The following is a 17,797-nucleotide window of genomic DNA, read 5'->3' as shown; positions in this document are numbered from 1 at the left end:
TTCAGCGGCGGTCGAATTTTGCAACCTTTCTCCAAAAGATAATAACAGCCGCATTCCGCTCTCCCGCGTGGAACATCTGTCGGGGCTCTTGCGCGGAACCTCTCTTATCTCATCTTCCCCCTCCATCCTGCCTCTTGAGGTAGGTTAAGGTCAGCAAAGCCATGATCGACGCATCCGCCGTTGATGCCGTGCTGCAGCACATCCTGCCGGCCGTGAAGGCTCACCAGGCGGGCTCCTCAACCCCGTTCATTCTTGGCTTGTCGGGGCTCCAAGGAAGTGGCAAGTCGACATGGGCAGCGGCTCTAACGCAGACCCTCAACGCCAAGCACGGCGTCAATACGCGGACGCTCTCACTGGACGACCTCTACCACGACCACGACCAGCTCGTCGCCCTGCGCGAGTCCAACCCGGGGAACGGGCTCCTGCGCACCCGCGGACAGCCGGGTACGCACGACGAGGCGCTCGCGCGGCGCTTCTTCGACAACGTCTGCCAGAGTGCTGGCGGAAGCTCTGAGGGCATCAAGTGGCCTGCGTTCGACAAGAGCCTCTTCAGCGGCGAGGGCGGCCGCGTGCCTGTCGCGGAGTGGGACACCGTGCCGCGGAGCCCGCCTCTGGAGGTCCTCATCTTCGAGGGCTGGTGTCTTGGCTTCCAGCCGCTATCAGCTGAGCAAGTTGAGGAGAAGTGGAACAAGGCCAAGGCAGCCTCCTCAAACAGCACTTCCTCCGACGGAGAAGCGCAGCTGTCGACGACGACGTTGGCGGGCCACAACCTGGAGCACCTACTGCTCATCAACAAGAACCTGGAAAGGTACTGCGAGGCCTTCATGGGCCCCTGGCGCTTCGACGCGTTCCTCCACCTTAGCACAGACCAGCTGGTGAATGTGTACCACTGGCGGCTGGACCAGGAGAGGGCGCTGCGGGAGAAGAAAGGTGCGGGAATGACGGATGCGCAGGTCATCCGTTTTGTGCAGGGCTACATGCCCGCTTATGAATTGTACCTAGACAGACTGACGCAGGAGTCGTTCTTCACTGAAGAGAAGAAGGCTCATGTCCGCGTTATTCTAGACTCTAATAGAACAGTTCTGCGCGTTGAGAAAGCGTAGACTATGAACTTATGAAGCCACTATTCTGTCCCTCACTTGATATCCGTGCCCTGCATTTCCATTAAAGTCCAGAACATCGGCATGTTGATACATGTTACATAGTCCCAGCGACCCAGCAGCTTTTCAAGATCAGTTGACAGCTGCTAGACCAACTCACAGACCTCAACTGACCCGACAGCCTGTTTTACCCCAGATTTCTTCACTCACTACCCACCGTTTGATACGTCCAGGCCACGTTCTCACGACCTAGGATCAACAAAACCCCACGCTCGAGTCTAAACTAGGAGCCATTTTAGCTATCCGGGGTAAGTCAGGCCCACGCCTCTGGATCCGGGCAAGCCTCCACACACCCATCCAACCGGGTTCATAACGCGATGGACCCGTCAACCAACCTCAGCCAGACCAATCTCGACGAACATGTGCTCCTAGCGTAGCACTACCCCTCATGGAGAATGCACGAACAGACCTGTAAACCAGACCCGTCCCCCGCATTCCCCGCAAAGTTACCCCAAATGCCCCGGTGCTGTCTTTGTCCGCTGGAGCTAATCTGGGTCCGGGGGAGCCAGGGTAATGGTCTCATTGTTGGGACGCGAAGAGACCCCAGAAAACACTTGGTCAGAGTGCGATAGCGAGCCAAAGAGCGCTTGACCCTCCCAGAAACATGGCATGATCGAATACAACCCCGTGGAGTTACCCCGGACTGAGGACGGTGAGATCCCTGGTAAAAGTTTGGCCGATCGAGACATACTTAAGAGCGAGCTGCAACTGGCTTCCTCTTCAGTCTGATCTTCTCTTTCCTGAACTCACGGACCAAAGCAGTCTCTTGTTTTCCCCCCTTGCTGCTGCTTGATTCGCCAGCCAACCAACCAGCCCCCTTTCTTTGATCGTCTAAACTTTCGCCCGAACTCCAACATCTCAACTTGCATCACCACGATGGCGTCTGAGAAGCACCACCAGGACCTCGAGTCCAAGCCTCATGACAACTTCGTCGAGATGTCGGGCGAAGACGAGAAGGGCGGTGTGATCCAGGCCGGGGGTGATTACTCTGGTGCGGTCAAGAAGACCAGCGCCGAGGAGATTGCCCTTGTGAGAAAGCTTGATTGGAGAATCATGCCAACTCTCTGTAAGGGAAACTATTGCATCAAACTGGAGGACTAAAACTAACGTGACTTGAACCAGGGGCCATGTACTTCCTCAACTACGTACGTCAAACGGAGAACAGGGGTATACAGTCAACTGACCTTACATCCAGCTCGATCGAAACGCCATTGCCCAAGCCCGCCTCGACGGTCTGGAAGAAGACTTAGGTCTCGAGGGCTCACAATACAACACATGTATCTCAATCCTCTTCGTCGGGTATGCTCTTCCACCTAATTCTCGCAAAACAAGAGCTAACTTCATCTTCCCAGCTACCTCCTCATGCAGATCCCCTCCAACATGCTCATGTCCTCCCAACACATCCGTCCCTCCATCTACATGGGCTGCTGCATGATGGCCTGGGCCGTCGTCTCCGCTTGCACCGCCCTCGCAAAGAACTACGCCGGCCTCGTCGCCGTGCGCTTCTTCCTCGGCGTCACCGAGGCCCCCTTCTACCCGGGCGCCATCTACATGCTCTCCATCTTCTACACCCGCAAGGAGATCGCCACGCGCCTCTCGGTGCTGTACACGGGTAACATCTTCGCGACCTCCTTCTCGGGCCTCATCGCCGCGGCTGTCTTCAACACCGTCGACGGCAACCACGGCCTCAGCGGCTGGCAGTGGCTCTTCATCATCGAGGGCTGCCTCACCTTCGGCGTCGCGCTCGTCGGCATGTTCACGCTGGCGGACAGCCCGCTCACGACGCGCTGGCTGAAGCCCGAGGAGCGCCAGCTCGCGCACGAGAGAATGCTCAGGGACACTGTTGGCCTTGAGGAGAGCAAGGGTGCTATGGCTGGGTTGAAGCAGGCTGTCCGCGACCCGAGGCTGTGGCTGCTTGCTTTTATCCAGAACATGCATCTGTCCGCCTGTGGGTTCAACAACTTCTTCCCCACGGTTATTGGCTCCCTGGGTTTCAACTCGACCATCACATTGGTGCTGACGTGCCCGCCCTACCTCGTCTCCGGCTTCTTCGGCTACATGGTCGGTCTATCCTCCGGCAAGTACAACGAGAGGACGTGGCATATCACGGGTTGCATGGGCCTCGCCATTGTCGGCTTCGTCATCTCCTGCGCGACGCTCAACACAGCCGCGCGCTACGTCTCCTGCTTCCTCTTTGCTTCTGGTAAGTTCTCCATCCCCCTTTCAAAAGACGCCCTTCTAACACAGCTCCAGGCGCCTACGCCGTCAACGCCCCCATCCTAGGCTGGGTCTCCGCAACCCTCGGCTCCACTCCCGAGAAGAAGTCCGTCAGCATCGGCATCGTCAACGTCATCGCCAATGCGTCCTACGTGTACACGGCCTACCTCTACCCCAAGAGCGATGGTCCGCGCTACCTGACGGCCATGGCCAGCAACGCCGCGTTCGCGTTCGCGTGTATTGCCGGGACCTGGGCGCTGCGGTTCTGGCTGATGCAGACGAACAAGAAGCTGGGCGCCAGCACGACCAAGTACGCCTACTGATTGGATCAAAAGAAACGCGGGGCGGAGAGAATTAAGCTACTGGGGCGAATATGGAGCTTAAAGAGTGGTTCCATGGGACGGTTGGCATACCGGCATGAGGGATGCTGCTGTACATATTGATGGGTCAGGAGGGCTTAGATTTGACGAATCATTTAATGATGCTGGCGATTTGATACATGAACATGAGCCATGATTCGGTTTCTCGTGAACTTTGAAATCATTCCTTCTTGATTGTCAACTTTTACCTTGCGTTTCACTCTTCAAAGACATTTACTTGTTTATCATTATTGCCGTGAAGCGTCTTATTCAGATCTAGCCCTGCAGTTTCTACATGATGACCATAACTCCTGGTAAGTTCTGGCGCACATGTACGACCCAGATATCTACTCAAAGCTTTCCTCCTTTTAACGGAACGCCGAATATCCAACCTGCCTAATCTTCACCTCATCGCAAATACGACCACGTAGGATCCACCGACGGATCAAACTGCGCCGCCGCCAAAAACGGATAATCAATCGCCCCAAACGAATTCGCAAACAACTGGTCATACCACACCATCGACTCCTGCCCCTCCCCCGGCGCCCCCGTCTCCGCATTATTCACAGCCGGGAACGACGTCGCCGCCAGCGCCAGCGACAACGGCTGGCTGTCGAAGTTGGGCGAGTCCTGCGGCGCAGTAGCCTGGAACGACTGCGCGCCCGGACTCGCGGACCACGCCGCGAGAGGCGGGCCGGAGGCCGGGGATGCTTGCGTGGGCCACCTGCCGCTCGCATCCTCCAGCCCGTCGCTCTGCGTCTGCGTCCAGGACATGGTGTCCGCGGCAGCGGGAATGGTGTCGTCGGGGCGTCCGGATGATGCTGCCACCGACGGCGAGAAGCGCGTTCGCAGGTTCGAGGTGCCTGGTTGGCCGGAGACGGACTGGGAGCGTGGGTGACGTGAGCGGCTTGGGCTGCTCCCCGGACGGGTCGCGTGCGTGGGTTCGCTGGATCTAGGCTGGTGGTTTGGGGGGAGGTGTTGTTGGCCGCTGGTTTGTCTGCGTAGCGGGTTGTGGGGTGCGGAGAGTTCGCGGACGGCTGCTGTGAGCTCGTCGATGGCGGAGAGGCAGTATTCTGGCCAGGAGGTGTCGCGGGAGGCAATGTGACGGAGGATGTCTTTTCCTGATTCGACGTGTCTGCAACACTTGTCTTAGTATACGCAAGTTTCCTTTTATCGCAGGCGTGTTCACTCACTTCAACGCGCTTGACAACGGCAGTTGCCTCTCAAACGCCGCGTAAATAAGAATAAACGCGCTGATCCAGACAGCCCACGTAAACGAAGGCTGCAGCATCGGCTCAGAGAGACACGCGCTCGTCGGGTCATCCGACATCTTGTGCTGCGTCAGATACCGCTTCAGCGCAATGAAAATCGACTTTGCCGCGAAGATGCAATTCTGCAGTCCTGCAGAGTATGCCGGGCTCGACGGGTCCGACGTCATCATCGGCCTGTTGAGCGATATCATGGACTCGTATTTCAGAAGGAGCAGGAACACGCGGTGGCTCGACGATATTGGGGCCTGTGGCGTGTTCTCGTCAGCGGACTCGCCCGGGTGCGGCTCGTCTTCGACCGCGTCGTGGATCTCGTTTGACCACTTTGCGAGCTCAGCTTGGACGTAGCTGGCGCGGTCTGCGGTGTCGTCACGGGTGTGTATGGACTTGTTCCGCAGCTCGAGGATGAGCCCGCGTATCCTGGCATGCTTGACGAGATAGGTGAGGAGTTGCAGGCGGTTATCTTCGCCGTCGAGTGGAGTTCCGTGTCTTTCCTCCCCCGGATAGCATACGTCAACGTCGTCGTCTCGGATATCCAGGGGCAGCCCCAGCGCTTGGCAGAGAAATCTTTCGTTGCAGTAGATGCACCAAAACACCCTCCGACGCATGTGGGCTTCCTCCTTGGTGAAGAAGGGGTATCGTGAGGGACAGCGGTGGAGGCCGAGGTGGAAGGCCATGCGGACAATCAGCCCGCCTAATCGAGATGCTGAGTTGAGACGTAGCATCGACACGAGAAAGAGCTGTATGGCGAGTGCTGCTTGGGTGGCCTGTATTGATGCTGGTTGGTAAAGGGCAAACTGCGATGCAGACATTGCCTCTTCGACTGTTCGAAAGACAAGGGAGCTTGGCACAGGACGAGCAAAAGGAGCTCTTTGCCTGCTATCAGCCAACGAGATGGACAATATCGACTTCACAATTGACCTCTCGAGGTGACCCAGAGCAGCGATACCGTTCGCGCTCACCTCTTCAAAGAGGCCCAGCACATCAGGCGCGCTGAGAAAAGGCAGCGTCGGGTGCCATGCTTCAAAATAGCTTTTCGACCACTCGACGAGCTGCTCAAACGAAGGGTTAGCATCATCGCCCTCACCCTCTGGCGCCAGCTCGTGCGGCCGCCACAGGCTCAGGTCGTCGCCATCACGAGAAGAACTCTCGCGCTGCAACTGGTCATCCTCGCCAGGGACCAGATCGTTGATGTTGTTGGCCTGAGAGGACGAGGAGGTGCGGAGGGCGGACTTGCGGGCGAGGCGGACGTAGACGCCCCGGATGAAGTGAATGCCGCTGCCGCTGCCGACGAAGCGGGCGGTGTCATGCTTGCCCGTGTCGCGCATCAACCCATACTCGCGGGTGGGACGGTCGGTCGAGCCCGAGTGCTTGCGCTTGCGTGAGTGGTTGAAGTGCGCCGGGCTTAGGGTTCCAGACTCGGAGGTGGCATTGGGCGACTCGACAGCGTCCATTCGGGGAGATGGAAGGTCAGTCGACGCCGACGGGCGATCCTGAGGGGAGGGGGTATGGGAAGGTCAAGGTGAGAAAGGGGGTAGAGGTAGTAGAGAAGCAAGGAGTAGAGACCAGAAACAAGCCGTCTTCAGTGGACGGCGCGAGGGACGGTGGGGACCCGGAGCATGATGCGATGCGTGGAGGGAGGCAATCAGTAAGAGAGATGGCGAAGGCGAGTGTCCCGAGGGGTTCGAAAGAAGGGAATGTTGTCTGATCTGTCCGGTATGCAAGAGGGAAGTGAGAAAAAATTGGGATGCCAAGCCCGGGGTTAGTTGGATCGATGCACAACGAGATATTCTTCTTCCTGTGGCTAGTGGTGGTGAGTGAGAAAGGAGACGAGAGCGAGACGCGCTACATCGGGGCGCGACGTCGGACGAAAGTGGAGACGGCGCCACGGCAGTCTCCGGAAAGTGGGGCGCCTGCGGACTTTTCTTTGTCCGCACGGGCGATGGACTTTTGTTCTTGAACTCGATCTTTTTACGCCGTAGATCCTCGATCGACCAGGGAGAGAGAGAGATACTGTACATACGACCAGGCACCTGACACTCACTCAGTATACTCATTGCACAGAATTATGTCGCGGAACAGCAGCGAGAGAGAGGCCGGCAGCAGCAGCACTTTCCAGAGCCCCATTGCCTGCGAGAGTTGTCGCCAGAGGAAGCGAAGAGTGAGTATGTTCCTCATCACACTTACACCTGACAACCAGGGCTCAACTGGGGAGTCCTATATGTTGGTTTGCCAACTGACTAACACTGTCTCTAGTGTGACCGAAAGCTGTGAGTAGCGAGGGCCCCTGTCTGTCTGGCCAAGACCCTGACGCATCCCCGCAGGCCCTTTTGCCTCCAATGCAGCCACGAGCCCGGCAGATGTCAGTATCCCGAACAGAGCAAGAGGTGCGTAAAGACTTTTCCACGGTGCTGCATCAACTTCCTCATCGTCGCAATACTCATCCAACATTACAGAGGAATTCCCAATGGGTACCTAAACAAGCTCGAGACTCGCCTGGCCGAGACTGAGGCTGCTCTGTTCAGGGTGCTCTCCGGCACAATGGACAGTCAAGCATACGATGCTGCATCGTCACCGGCATTGCTGTCGCAGGCAGCGTGGACTCCCAGACAGAACAAGGTCGATCGCGTCAAAGAGTGGGAGAGCCTCCCGTTGCAGACCCCGACCGACGTCCAAGCCTGGTTCCGGTCCAAGGCCACTGAGAGTAACGATGCAGCTACCGACTTGCCCGCAGCGAGTCCTCAGTCGCTGATGTCGTCCGTGTCTGACCAGCTCGCTCTTCCCCAGCCGTCGGTTGAGCGGACGCCAATGTCCAATCCACAACCTGTCGTCGACATACCCATTGAGCCTCAGTTCCTCGCGCCCATGACACCAATCAACACAGCTCAGACCGGCAACAGGAACGCGCCTGACAGCCACAGCAAAGCCAAGGAGTTGTCAAAGTCTCACCAGAATCTTTACTTCTGAGAGGCTCTGCGGGAAATTTCAATCGAGTCCAACGCCAAGACGGGACAAGTCTGCGCCGAGACGTTAGCTCCCGAAGATGCAACACCTAGCAGCACCCATGGGTGAAGAGGTGCATCTTGCGTCGGAAAAACGACATCAAAGGACCTTGCTCGCCTACCTGCGGCTTTGCCTTTTCCTCATGTTGCTACCCCGCCACGGCGCCGAGCTACCCCGCAGTATTCCCCCCATTCCGCGGCGGCCCGGCTTCCTTGCCTTTCCGCTCGGCTTGCGCCGGAATTGGAATTGCGGAATGCCGTCCCTGAGCGCCGCAGCAACACTCCAAAACAAGAGATGACCTCACATGTACCCGGAGAGCTTCAAAGCTTCAATCGCTCAGCTCAAAGGCCAATTCCTTCACACCACCAATTCAACCCAGCAGAGGAATTGAAGAGCCAATTACACACACACAATCGTCACAATGTCGAGCTCCTGGGTCACCGTCTCGCCAAAGAGCCACTTCTCCCTGGCCAACATCCCCTTCGGCATCATCTCCACAAAGTCAGACCCGACGCACCGCCCCGCGGTCGCAATCGGCGACTACGCCCTCGACCTCAAGGCCTTCGCAAAGGCCGGCGGCTTCCACGCCCTGCCCTCAATCCAAGAGCGCCTTGCCGTCTTCTCCTCGCCCACCCTCAACGACTTCGCCGCGCTCGGCAGGCCCATTCACAAGGAAGTCCGCACATACCTCCAGTCCATCCTGGCCGAGAATACGCCGCACGCAGGGCTCCTCAAGGACAACGCCGAGCTGCGCAAGAGCGCGCTCATCCCCGCCGCCGAGGTGACGAACCACCTGCCCCTCGCCATCGGCGACTACACCGACTTCTACGCCGGCAAGAACCACGCCTACAACGTCGGCGTGCTCTTCCGCGGGCCCGCCAACGCGCTGCAGCCCAATTACGTGCACCTCCCCGTCGCGTACCACGGCCGCGCCTCCAGCGTCGTCGTCTCCGGCACGCCGATCCGCCGGCCGTGGGGCCAGATCCTCAAGAACCCGGCCGCGGACCCGAAGGTGCCCGTGCTGGCGCCCTGCGAGCGGCTGGACCTCGAGCTCGAGATGGGCATGTTCCTGTGTCGCGAGAATAGGCTCGGCGAGCCGGTGCCCGTGGACGAGGCGGAGCAGCACATCTTTGGCTACGTGCTGATGAACGACTGGAGCGCGCGCGATATCCAGGCGTGGGAGTACGTGCCGCTCGGCCCGTTCACGAGCAAGAACATGGGGACGAGTATTAGCCCGTGGGTGGTGCTTGCGGACGCGCTTGAGGCGACGAAGACGGCGGGGATTGAGAACAAGACGGAGCTGCAGCCGTATCTGCGCGAGACGAAGAAGGATAACCTTCTGGGCATTGAGTTGGAGGTTGACCTGATCAGTGAGTATCACCCCACGTCACGAATCTCTCGTGATGCCTATGCTAACGTGCGATTCCGCAGCCGCCAACGGAAACAAGACAACAATCAGCCGCACCAACTCCAAGAACCTGCTGTGGTCGTGGCCGCAGATGATTGCGCACCATACCATCACCGGCTGCAACCTGCGCCCGGGCGACCTGCTCGGCTCCGGCACGATCTCGGGCACCGAGTCCGGCACGGAGGGCAGCATTCTGGAGCAGACCAAGGGCGGCAAGGAGGCTGTGAAGCTGAACGGCGGCGAGGAGCGCAAGTTCCTGCAGGACGGCGACACGCTGGTCATCCGCGGCTGGAGCGGGCAGGACGGTGCGCTAATCGGGTTCGGCGAGGTTTCTGGCAAGATTGAGGCTGCATTGCCTCTTTTCTAACTACCGTTGGTATGAAAAGTAATTGAATAGAATTGATTGAGATGAAATATCATGAAATTGTGAATTCGAAGACACGTGAATAGCGGCGAATTATATCGGAATCTCAGACCTGGGTGGGAATGTTTAATCTCCGGTATTGCTATGTACTTCCTCTCACGACATGTGAAGCGTGTGATGTCTATTTAATCCTCAGCTCGTCAGGGGTATCAGGCTGATTAAAATAATGCGCCTTCACCACCGCTGGATTCTCCTTCAACCCCTCCACCACCTTCCCAATAGTCGGATACACGCTCAAATCCACCCCAAACCTCTCGGCGTTCCACACCGCAGGGAGCAAACACACATCCGCCATGGTCATCTCATCCCCCACAGAACACTTGCCCGCCCACTGCTTCGCGACCGCCTCATACGCCGCCAGCCCGTCCGCCATCAGCTCGCGATTCCACTGCTCCGCATTGCCCCCCAGCGCCCTCACACGCCGCATGATGCGCATGTTAGTCACAGGCTGGATGTCGCAGCAGACGATGTTAACCAAACTCCGCACCGCGGCGCGGCGCTTCGCGTCTTGCGGCAGCAGCGGCGTCGCGTCTGGGTGCGTCTCCTCTAGGTACTCGAGCGCCGCGACGGACTGTGTGACTTTGAAGTCTGCGTCAGCGCGGTTGACGAGCAGCGGCACGGTGCCGGAGGGATTCAGCGCGCGGTGGGCGGCGGAGAGGTGCTCGTCCTTGAGGAGGTTGGTCGGGACGGTCTTGTAGGGGATGGCTTTGGCGTTGAGGGCGATGCGCAGGCGCGCGGAGCAGGAGGAGCGGAAGTAGGAGTAGAGCGTGTAGTCGTGTTGGTCAGCCATCTTGGAAGTCAAGGGGTGTGGGCAGTTGTTGATGATGTGATTCTGGTGACGGATGATGCTACCCGGGTGCGGCCCAGGAGGTGCCTGGCCTCGTCTTATGTGAGCTGCTCCTGGCTAAGACATGCTCAAACGACGGATGGCATGTTGTCTGGTGACGCCCTTACGAGTACACAGCGGAAAGCCCGCAACTAGCCTTTCCATGCCGAATGGGGCGCCTTTGCGGCGGGAATGCATGTACTTGGGAGGATGATGCGGGGAAGACGGATGTCAGCGGCTTGAGTCCTGCGGAGAATAGGAGACATGCCGCAGTGTTAGAGCTGCTTCAATTGGCACTTGTGATTGGTCAGTAGCTGTTGGCGGAAGCATGACTTTGGCGGCGGAATTGTCGGAATAGCAAACCCAGGAGCGATCATCATGGAGTGAATCTTGTGGCTCGACACCTTGCCAGAATTCCGGATACAAACGTTCAATCGTATTTCTTCAAAGTACATCTTGTTTTGTTTAGACAGTTGGCCAAAATCTTAAAGCAAGAGCTGTCATCATGACCGCCTTTGCAGGAGGGCGCGCATACCTTAGTGTGTGAGGCTTTCGGATCGGTATGAGTCGCGATGCTTAATGATTTCTGCTGTGAAATGAACCAACTAGCTAGAATAGCATCCGATAGATCTCTTTCATAATGCGAGACAAGACTGTTTCTTATCAATTCCCCATGTGGCCTTTTTCGCATTCAGGGTATCCTTGTTCTGGCAAGTTTTCAATCCTATGTCCCATTTCAATAACATAAAAAGCAAGAAAGAAGAAAGACACGAAGCACCGCGCAGGCTGGTCAGACGAGCAGGACTTTCGTCTATTCGAGACGGGAAATAGCTTGTTTCCATTAGGACGCCTGAACTACGATTTACGTCAATTACACGTTGAAAATGTATCAACTTAGAGGTCATTGTGAATTTATGTTTAAACAACGCTCTTCGACGGGTTGAACATTGATACGGGCACGGCATGGTGCGAACCAAAGCGAAGAGCGTCAGGATTAGGCTGAAAGCATACTGGACTTCTAAATCTATTACAGGTCAAGCCCCGAAAGCTTTTGATGCGTACTTGTTCCTTAGGGCGCACGGGACGTAGCCTCAGCGGACGTGTTTCCAGGGGATGCAACTGCTGGTGCTGGAGATGCCGCAGACTCGCCCTGAGCCGGAGCCGGCGCCGGAGATGCCACTGCCTCAGCTTGGGCCGAAGCCGGTGCTGGAGATGCAGCAGCTTCGGCTTGTGTCGGGACCGGTGCCGGGTCAGAAGCAGGGGAAGGGACCCACGGATTCTCCGGCTTCCGGCCGTACACCATGTGGCTGTGTTGTTTGGTGAGCTTCAATCGCAACCATATTTTGCGTCTCAAGATTGCACTTACTAATTGAAGTACGGCAGTGATTTCGAGCTCCTCAGAGCTATACGCATCTCCGCAACGAGGACCATAATCTCCTCGTACGTCCATCCCAGGATCTCGCCAATCGGCTGGAGCGCCCATCCATCAAGTGACTGGTCCATGAAGAGGCCAGCGTAGTGCCCAACCTGCTTCAGAAATGGGTCCTTGGCCCAGCCTCCGATGGGCACCTTCCACTTCTTATGCACAATGTCAACAAAGCCAGCTTCCTTCATGCACTTTACCATCATGATCTCCTCGTTCGGGCCTTTGTACTGAGCCTGGCGGAAGCTGCGGCCTATGATGTCACCCGCATCCCAAAAGAGACCTGCCCATTTCTTGAAAATATGGTTCGGGTCATTCTCGACTTCGGGGTTCTCAGAGCCAGCCAAGATGTCAAACTCCATGCTCTCGAACCAGCCGCCAGGCTTCAAGTGAGTGAATGCTTGGTCATAGAAACGCTGCCAATTGTCGATGCCGCCGTACAAATTGCGAGCGTGGATCGCATCAAAGTGGTCCCTCTTGAAAGTCCAATCAAGCTGGGCGTCGTCAATCTGGAAGATGCAGTTCGGCGGGACCCAGCTGGGCTGCACGGCTGAAATGTCCGTCCCAATGACCTCAATAGCCGGGAATTCGTCCGCAAGGTCACTGCGCGCGTTAGATAGGTCCTTGATGATGTGCAGAATTGGACTCATTGACTTACAGGGCCCAAAGACCCGATCCAGTCCCTACGTCGAGAACTTTCTATGAAATTAAGTCAACTGTCGGTTCGATCCACACTTTCGAGGTCACTGACCAGGTCGCCTTTCTCCACCGGAACTGGAGCATAGAAGAGTTTGTCATCCATGAGCATCAAGGTGAAGTGATGCCTGTCCAATTATCAGCTGTGCAAAGCAATTTAGGCCGTGACGAATTTGGCATACACTACGTCGAAGGTCTCCAGCTGCTTATCATCATTCGGCGCCCTAGCGTGAATGGTCAGCACAGCGCAGAACTTCTCAGACATCTTCCGGCTGCTGAAGCAGTCTCGGAAGAGGTAGAAGTCCTACTCACCAGTAGTCAATGGTGTTGGATGTCTGATAGGTTCTGCCCTTGATAGTGCGAAACTCGCGTACACTGGAACTCAGAGAGGCCGTAGACTCTCGAAGGCTATGTGGATACCAATTAGTTCCATACTCGCTTCCGATTTCGAGCTTCGAGTTGACTCGCCTGTTCCTCCCGTCATCGTCGAGTGAGCCCGCCTCGGACTCGAGGTCAGCAATGACCTGGGGATCCTATGATTCGGCACCTCGCGTCAGCGAATGTGAGACTGCCAATCTGCAGCAAGCGTAGTGATGGCGGCGCACTCACGGCCTGGATCTCGGGGACCTCTTCGGGTTGCTGCGACATCTTGTACGATAATCGGAATAATTGAATAGCTTCCAAACTCAAGTCGCACGGGAGAACAGTCGCTCCTCCAAAAGTCAACTGAGAAGTGGGAGGTTCAGAGAAAACAAAAGTTGCCACGAACGCCGTTGAAGAAAGAGGGGTAGCGAAAGCGACAAGCAGGCACACCTGTTGGTGTTGGTGGAGCTTGACGGCGGAGCGACATGGGCTGTTGGCCCGGTGTTCAACTGTTGCAGGGCCTTTCTGTAGCGTGATCATACCCATGTTGTTGTGCAAGAGGGCCAATCAACATTCCGCGGACACAGCATGCCTGCAGATCCGACTGCAGCCAAGGGCGATGCGTTTTCCTGATGCGGTCCCCGAGGCATCGCAGAAATGCGAGATAAGAGGGGCACTCCACGGGTGCAACCACGTGTATGTCGGCAAAGCCGTGATGGCCGGAAGTCCGAGAGTCCCGAAGCGTGAAATATTTAGGTAAACACTAGAATCATTGCCAAATAGCTATCGGTATGAATAAGTATTCTAAGTATTTCATTCATGATTGTAATAGCTGGCAAGCACTTGAGCGAAAGATGTGGGGAGTAACCCCGGTCGGCATACTCCTCGCAGAGCCTCTTGACGGGATTGAGAGGCCACAGACATGAAGTGCAATACTCACAGCCGCTTGCTGGAGATATTCATGGATGGTTTCACATGAATGCCTCTGTTGTCTCACATGGGATTCAATTGACGATATTTTCCCCTGAGCAAAACTTCTGTTGTGTTCCCACGCCACCATCCTCGTTAACATCGTTGCTCCAATCAATCATCTCAGCCTTCCTCGCGTTACCATGGAAGACAAAGATTTTGCTCAAACCCTATTGAAAGTTTGATGCTCATAGGTTACGTGACCGCATGCTATGATGGGAATCATTCTTAGACAACCTAAGGTAGGTAAATAAAGATGGCTCGGGTCAATACCACGGTCTCTGCCAAGTGCGAGAACGATAGTGCCGTGCCGTTCTCACCACCGTCCAGTTACTGCTGAAGGCAGAAAAGAACAATTTTGGAGGTATCCAGGCACTAACATCTCGATCGTTCCTGGACGTTTACACTTAGTTAATCTGATCTTACCAAGGGATGTTCTGGCCCGGTCCATATAGAATCTACGGCCGGACGCCACGACGCCATCCCACACACCACGGACTAATAGATCACGGGTTGGTGAAGGCGGTGCACATAATGCACGCTTGGAGGTCGGACTTGCCGTAGCTTTTTTGATTACCTTTTCGAGCCTTTTCTGAACATATGTAAGACTAATAATCAACCATGCTCTTCGGTATTTGCCATCTATTACATTTTCGTCTTAAACCCATATCCCGAACTTCATTTCCTACTACGACTGCAGCAATACTCAAGGAGCAGAAGTGCTTTGAGGATAATAATTTCAAGCTGCAGGAATGGACTTCAATGGCGCATTTCTTTTCTAGTCTTCTTTGGGACCACCATTGGACTGGCCGACAAAATTGGTCTACAAATGCTTCCGTCTTGCATTGGAAGTAATATTGATCTCGGATCCTTCCGATCAGTCCCTGGACAGGCTCCGGAATTCTTCTGAATCAAGCTGTCTCACTCAATCATCGTGAATCAAGATGCGAACCCCTCGAAATCAATTGACCCGATACCGTCAGTGAAAGAGGGACGGCCGGTTGTCAGGCCGGAAGGTGGACGCAATCGTCAAATCTGGTAGCGATTAGAAAGACGGGAGCACCCGGGCAACTGGGGACAGAGATGATGACTCACGCAGGTAACAAGCCTGCCGGAAGCTCCTATATGAATTTCGAATCAGAGGTGCAAATTCCATGCCTGGTAGGGCGTCCACCCCTCTGAAAAGGAAAACACTGGCCAGGCCCCTATCGTTCGCCGAATCGAGAATGGGAGACTAGAAGACGGAGAGCAATGGCATTGTGTATGTAAGAGAGATGTCTTTACTCCTCGAAAAGAATAACAACAAGAATCCAAGACACCTATAGCATTGTTGCCGGTTCGTGAAGCAACATTCCTCAACTCTCCCTATGTAGTCAGTCGGCCCGCGATTTGGATCACTTCCGGCCCGAGCATGTATCAAGATGACGGGCAAAATTCTACAAGAAGAGTGACGCAAAAGCTTTAGTCTGACGTCGCTTGAATTCCACAATACGCCAGTTTTTACCATCGTGTAGTCGGTGATCGCGATACCCGAGTAGGCTTCCCGTAACAGTTCGGACCGCAAACAGACAATCCTTCCCCGACGCAATTCAACGTCCACTTAGCCCGATGCAACACGTCTTCATCATTTTGACCCTCCGATCAACGAGTCGCTTTCCTCGCAGAGCTCTAGACCATCTCTTCGTAATCAGCTGCTCTTGCGAATCAGTGCTAGCGCCTGTCACTTCTCCCCCGCAATATAAGCACCGCCTTTGATTATCGGCCGGATGCAGCCAAACCGTAGCTCCCGGATTGGGGGCTGTCGACTGCGGATCAAGCCCGCCTCTTGCGTAGCGCCCGTAAGGGCGAGTGATTAACCTTACGTCCAACTTAGGCTGATGGCCGTTCTAGCCCTGTGGCTCACGTCGGACCCTCGCGGATTGGCAGGAGCCTGGATTACCTAGAGGTGATTGAGTGAGACACCGCAGAGGGCAAGCGATGTCTCGGAAAGGCTTGTTGCTCGAGGTCCGCGGACGATTAGGGGTCGTCGGGACGAAAAGCTGGCCGGCTTGGGGTTGATCGGCGCCTGCATACGATGATAAATACGGTCCTTCTGTCCCTACTTTGCAAAGAGAGAGATCACCCACCCGATCAACTCCAGTCAACAGCCGGTTAGACAGATCTTCAACGCTCAGCTCCAGATCTCCCCCATAACCGTTTCTCCAGTCCAGATACCAAGAACATCACCATCATCTCTTGCAACTACTCTCAGACAAGATGCATTTCTTCAACGCTCTTACCTCTTGTGCTATGCTCTCCACAGCTTCGGCGGCCGTCATCCCTCGGATACTGACGGACTTCAAACCCGATGGATGGAGCTCTATGCCCCAAATCACCCCGACCGTCGACACCATCAGTGCAGACCTGACCGCCCTGGACAAGGCCATCACAAATCTCACCGACGTTCTCCAAAGCCCCTCTGGTGGCATCATCAAAGCAATCTCCGACATCTCCTCCGTCATCTCCCACACCATTTCCATTCAGTCTGCCAACCGCCAGGCCATGTTGGACGTACAGGAGCTTGACACTGTATTCTCCGCCTCAGATTCTTCGTCCATTATCAACAAGCTCAAGGACGATGTATACCCCCACGCCAAAACGGCTCTTGATTATCTTGGACAGGCCAAATCTGAAGGTCTTCTCAACACTTTGGCCTCGAGGTTCGCCGTCCTGCCATACCTCAACGTTCTCAGCAGCGAATACGACGGCTTCAGCACTGGGCTTCTCAAGTACATCGACTCGGGCTCCCAGGCTGACGCCAAGACCGTCTTGGACAACATCAAGAATCTCTTGGCCAGCACCATCTCGACCTACTCCGGTTGATTCCAGCTACTCGCGGATGACAGACTGGTGATGGGAGGGACTTTCTTGAGCAAAAGCTGCGTGTATCTTAGGGAGCTGATGATGGATCAGGCTTAGCCGAAGAAAATGGTACTTTTCTTTTGTGATTACGGTTTATGACTCTCTGCATTAGGCATTAGCGTTAATGTTAGCATACCTACCTAATAAGCGTTTCCATTCGTTCCTTGCAATAACGTTCCGGAGAAGATGTCTTCCTAACGCTGCTTGTGAATATCAACCGGTGATCCCGACCGAATTGCGAGGTCTAGGCCATTGCTGAGACAGCTTTCAGCTGGGCTTGGGAGGCTCGGAGTGGCCCTCTTGGAATATTTTCGCAACCGGTATGTGGCTGCCCTCAAGTTGCCATTTCCGGCGGTAGTCACCACAGAATGAAAATTAGCTCCTACACCCATCTCAAACAGTAACAAGATGAACGGTGGTCCAGATGGAGTGGGAATTCATGGCGGAGAGCGTTGCATTTTATCAGAAAATAAGTCAATTGAGAGCTTGCCGGAGATTTGGGCATTGTAGCTAGGCAAGGTCATGCCACAGCAGGATGACTAACTTCATACCAGAAAAACACAATATTTACACATAGGTACGGAATAGCCTCAGCAACGCCACATAGGGTAGATGAGTTTGGTTAGATATTATCCAGCAGGTATAATGGAGGAATAGAGAGGCTTTGGTGGCACCGGTTGTCGTACAGTTATAGATTCATAAAACCGCCCGGTGGACAGCACAACAGCTCGGTCGATTAATTTAAATTGAGAGCTTCGGTATAACCGATCAAGCATGTTT

At 55.3% G+C, this 17,797-nt stretch overlaps 8 protein-coding genes across 8 annotated transcripts; 5 read left to right on the top strand and 3 right to left on the bottom strand.

Annotated features, from left to right (window-relative positions):
- Positions 1 to 161: 161 nt before the first annotated feature.
- Positions 162 to 1,103, top strand: mug58 (putative kinase mug58; the record flags this gene model as incomplete). Its single annotated transcript, XM_036639305.1, has 1 exon — positions 162 to 1,103. One exon carries the CDS (start codon positions 162 to 164, stop codon positions 1,101 to 1,103), a length of 942 nt encoding a protein of 313 aa, XP_036495377.1.
- A 933-nt stretch (positions 1,104 to 2,036) lies between these two features.
- On the top strand, positions 2,037 to 3,700 carry CGCS363_v007455 (putative transporter; the record flags this gene model as incomplete). The annotated part of the gene is made up of 5 exons (XM_036639304.1): positions 2,037 to 2,226; positions 2,283 to 2,305; positions 2,356 to 2,459; positions 2,513 to 3,363; positions 3,414 to 3,700. 5 exons carry the CDS (start codon positions 2,037 to 2,039, stop codon positions 3,698 to 3,700), a joined length of 1,455 nt encoding a protein of 484 aa, XP_036495376.1.
- A 444-nt stretch (positions 3,701 to 4,144) lies between these two features.
- Positions 4,145 to 6,458, bottom strand: CGCS363_v007454 (Transcriptional activator protein acu-15; the record flags this gene model as incomplete). The annotated part of the gene is made up of 2 exons (XM_036639303.1): positions 4,145 to 4,871; positions 4,930 to 6,458. The coding sequence occupies 2 exons, from the start codon at positions 6,456 to 6,458 to the stop codon at positions 4,145 to 4,147; spliced, it is 2,256 nt and encodes a 751-aa protein (XP_036495375.1).
- Positions 6,459 to 7,072: 614 nt separating this feature from the next.
- Positions 7,073 to 7,971, top strand: DEP6 (Depudecin biosynthesis cluster-specific transcription activator DEP6; the record flags this gene model as incomplete). The annotated part of the gene is made up of 4 exons (XM_036639302.1): positions 7,073 to 7,165; positions 7,261 to 7,274; positions 7,329 to 7,391; positions 7,461 to 7,971. The coding sequence occupies 4 exons, from the start codon at positions 7,073 to 7,075 to the stop codon at positions 7,969 to 7,971; spliced, it is 681 nt and encodes a 226-aa protein (XP_036495374.1).
- A 457-nt stretch (positions 7,972 to 8,428) lies between these two features.
- On the top strand, positions 8,429 to 9,782 carry fahA-0 (Fumarylacetoacetase; the record flags this gene model as incomplete). Its single annotated transcript, XM_036639301.1, has 2 exons — positions 8,429 to 9,377; positions 9,439 to 9,782. The coding sequence occupies 2 exons, from the start codon at positions 8,429 to 8,431 to the stop codon at positions 9,780 to 9,782; spliced, it is 1,293 nt and encodes a 430-aa protein (XP_036495373.1).
- A 178-nt stretch (positions 9,783 to 9,960) lies between these two features.
- On the bottom strand, positions 9,961 to 10,629 carry maiA-1 (Maleylacetoacetate isomerase; the record flags this gene model as incomplete). Its single annotated transcript, XM_036639300.1, has 1 exon — positions 9,961 to 10,629. One exon carries the CDS (start codon positions 10,627 to 10,629, stop codon positions 9,961 to 9,963), a length of 669 nt encoding a protein of 222 aa, XP_036495372.1.
- A 1,105-nt stretch (positions 10,630 to 11,734) lies between these two features.
- CGCS363_v007450 (Secondary metabolism regulator LAE1) lies at positions 11,735 to 13,432 on the bottom strand (the record flags this gene model as incomplete). The annotated part of the gene is made up of 7 exons (XM_036639299.1): positions 11,735 to 11,972; positions 12,032 to 12,691; positions 12,747 to 12,787; positions 12,840 to 12,912; positions 12,967 to 13,008; positions 13,097 to 13,317; positions 13,394 to 13,432. The coding sequence occupies 7 exons, from the start codon at positions 13,430 to 13,432 to the stop codon at positions 11,735 to 11,737; spliced, it is 1,314 nt and encodes a 437-aa protein (XP_036495371.1).
- A 2,940-nt stretch (positions 13,433 to 16,372) lies between these two features.
- CGCS363_v007449 (uncharacterized protein) lies at positions 16,373 to 16,978 on the top strand (the record flags this gene model as incomplete). The annotated part of the gene is made up of 1 exon (XM_036639298.1): positions 16,373 to 16,978. One exon carries the CDS (start codon positions 16,373 to 16,375, stop codon positions 16,976 to 16,978), a length of 606 nt encoding a protein of 201 aa, XP_036496215.1.
- Between the last annotated feature and the right edge of the window lie 819 nt (positions 16,979 to 17,797).

This window comes from Colletotrichum siamense (genome assembly GCF_013390195.1).
Source record: "Colletotrichum siamense strain Cg363 chromosome Unknown KSG_Cg363_contig04, whole genome shotgun sequence".
In the NCBI taxonomy this organism is placed as follows: Eukaryota; Fungi; Ascomycota; class Sordariomycetes; order Glomerellales; family Glomerellaceae; genus Colletotrichum; species Colletotrichum siamense.
The sequence above is the reverse complement of the archived record's forward strand: the minus strand, read 5'-3'. Positions and strand labels throughout refer to the sequence as shown.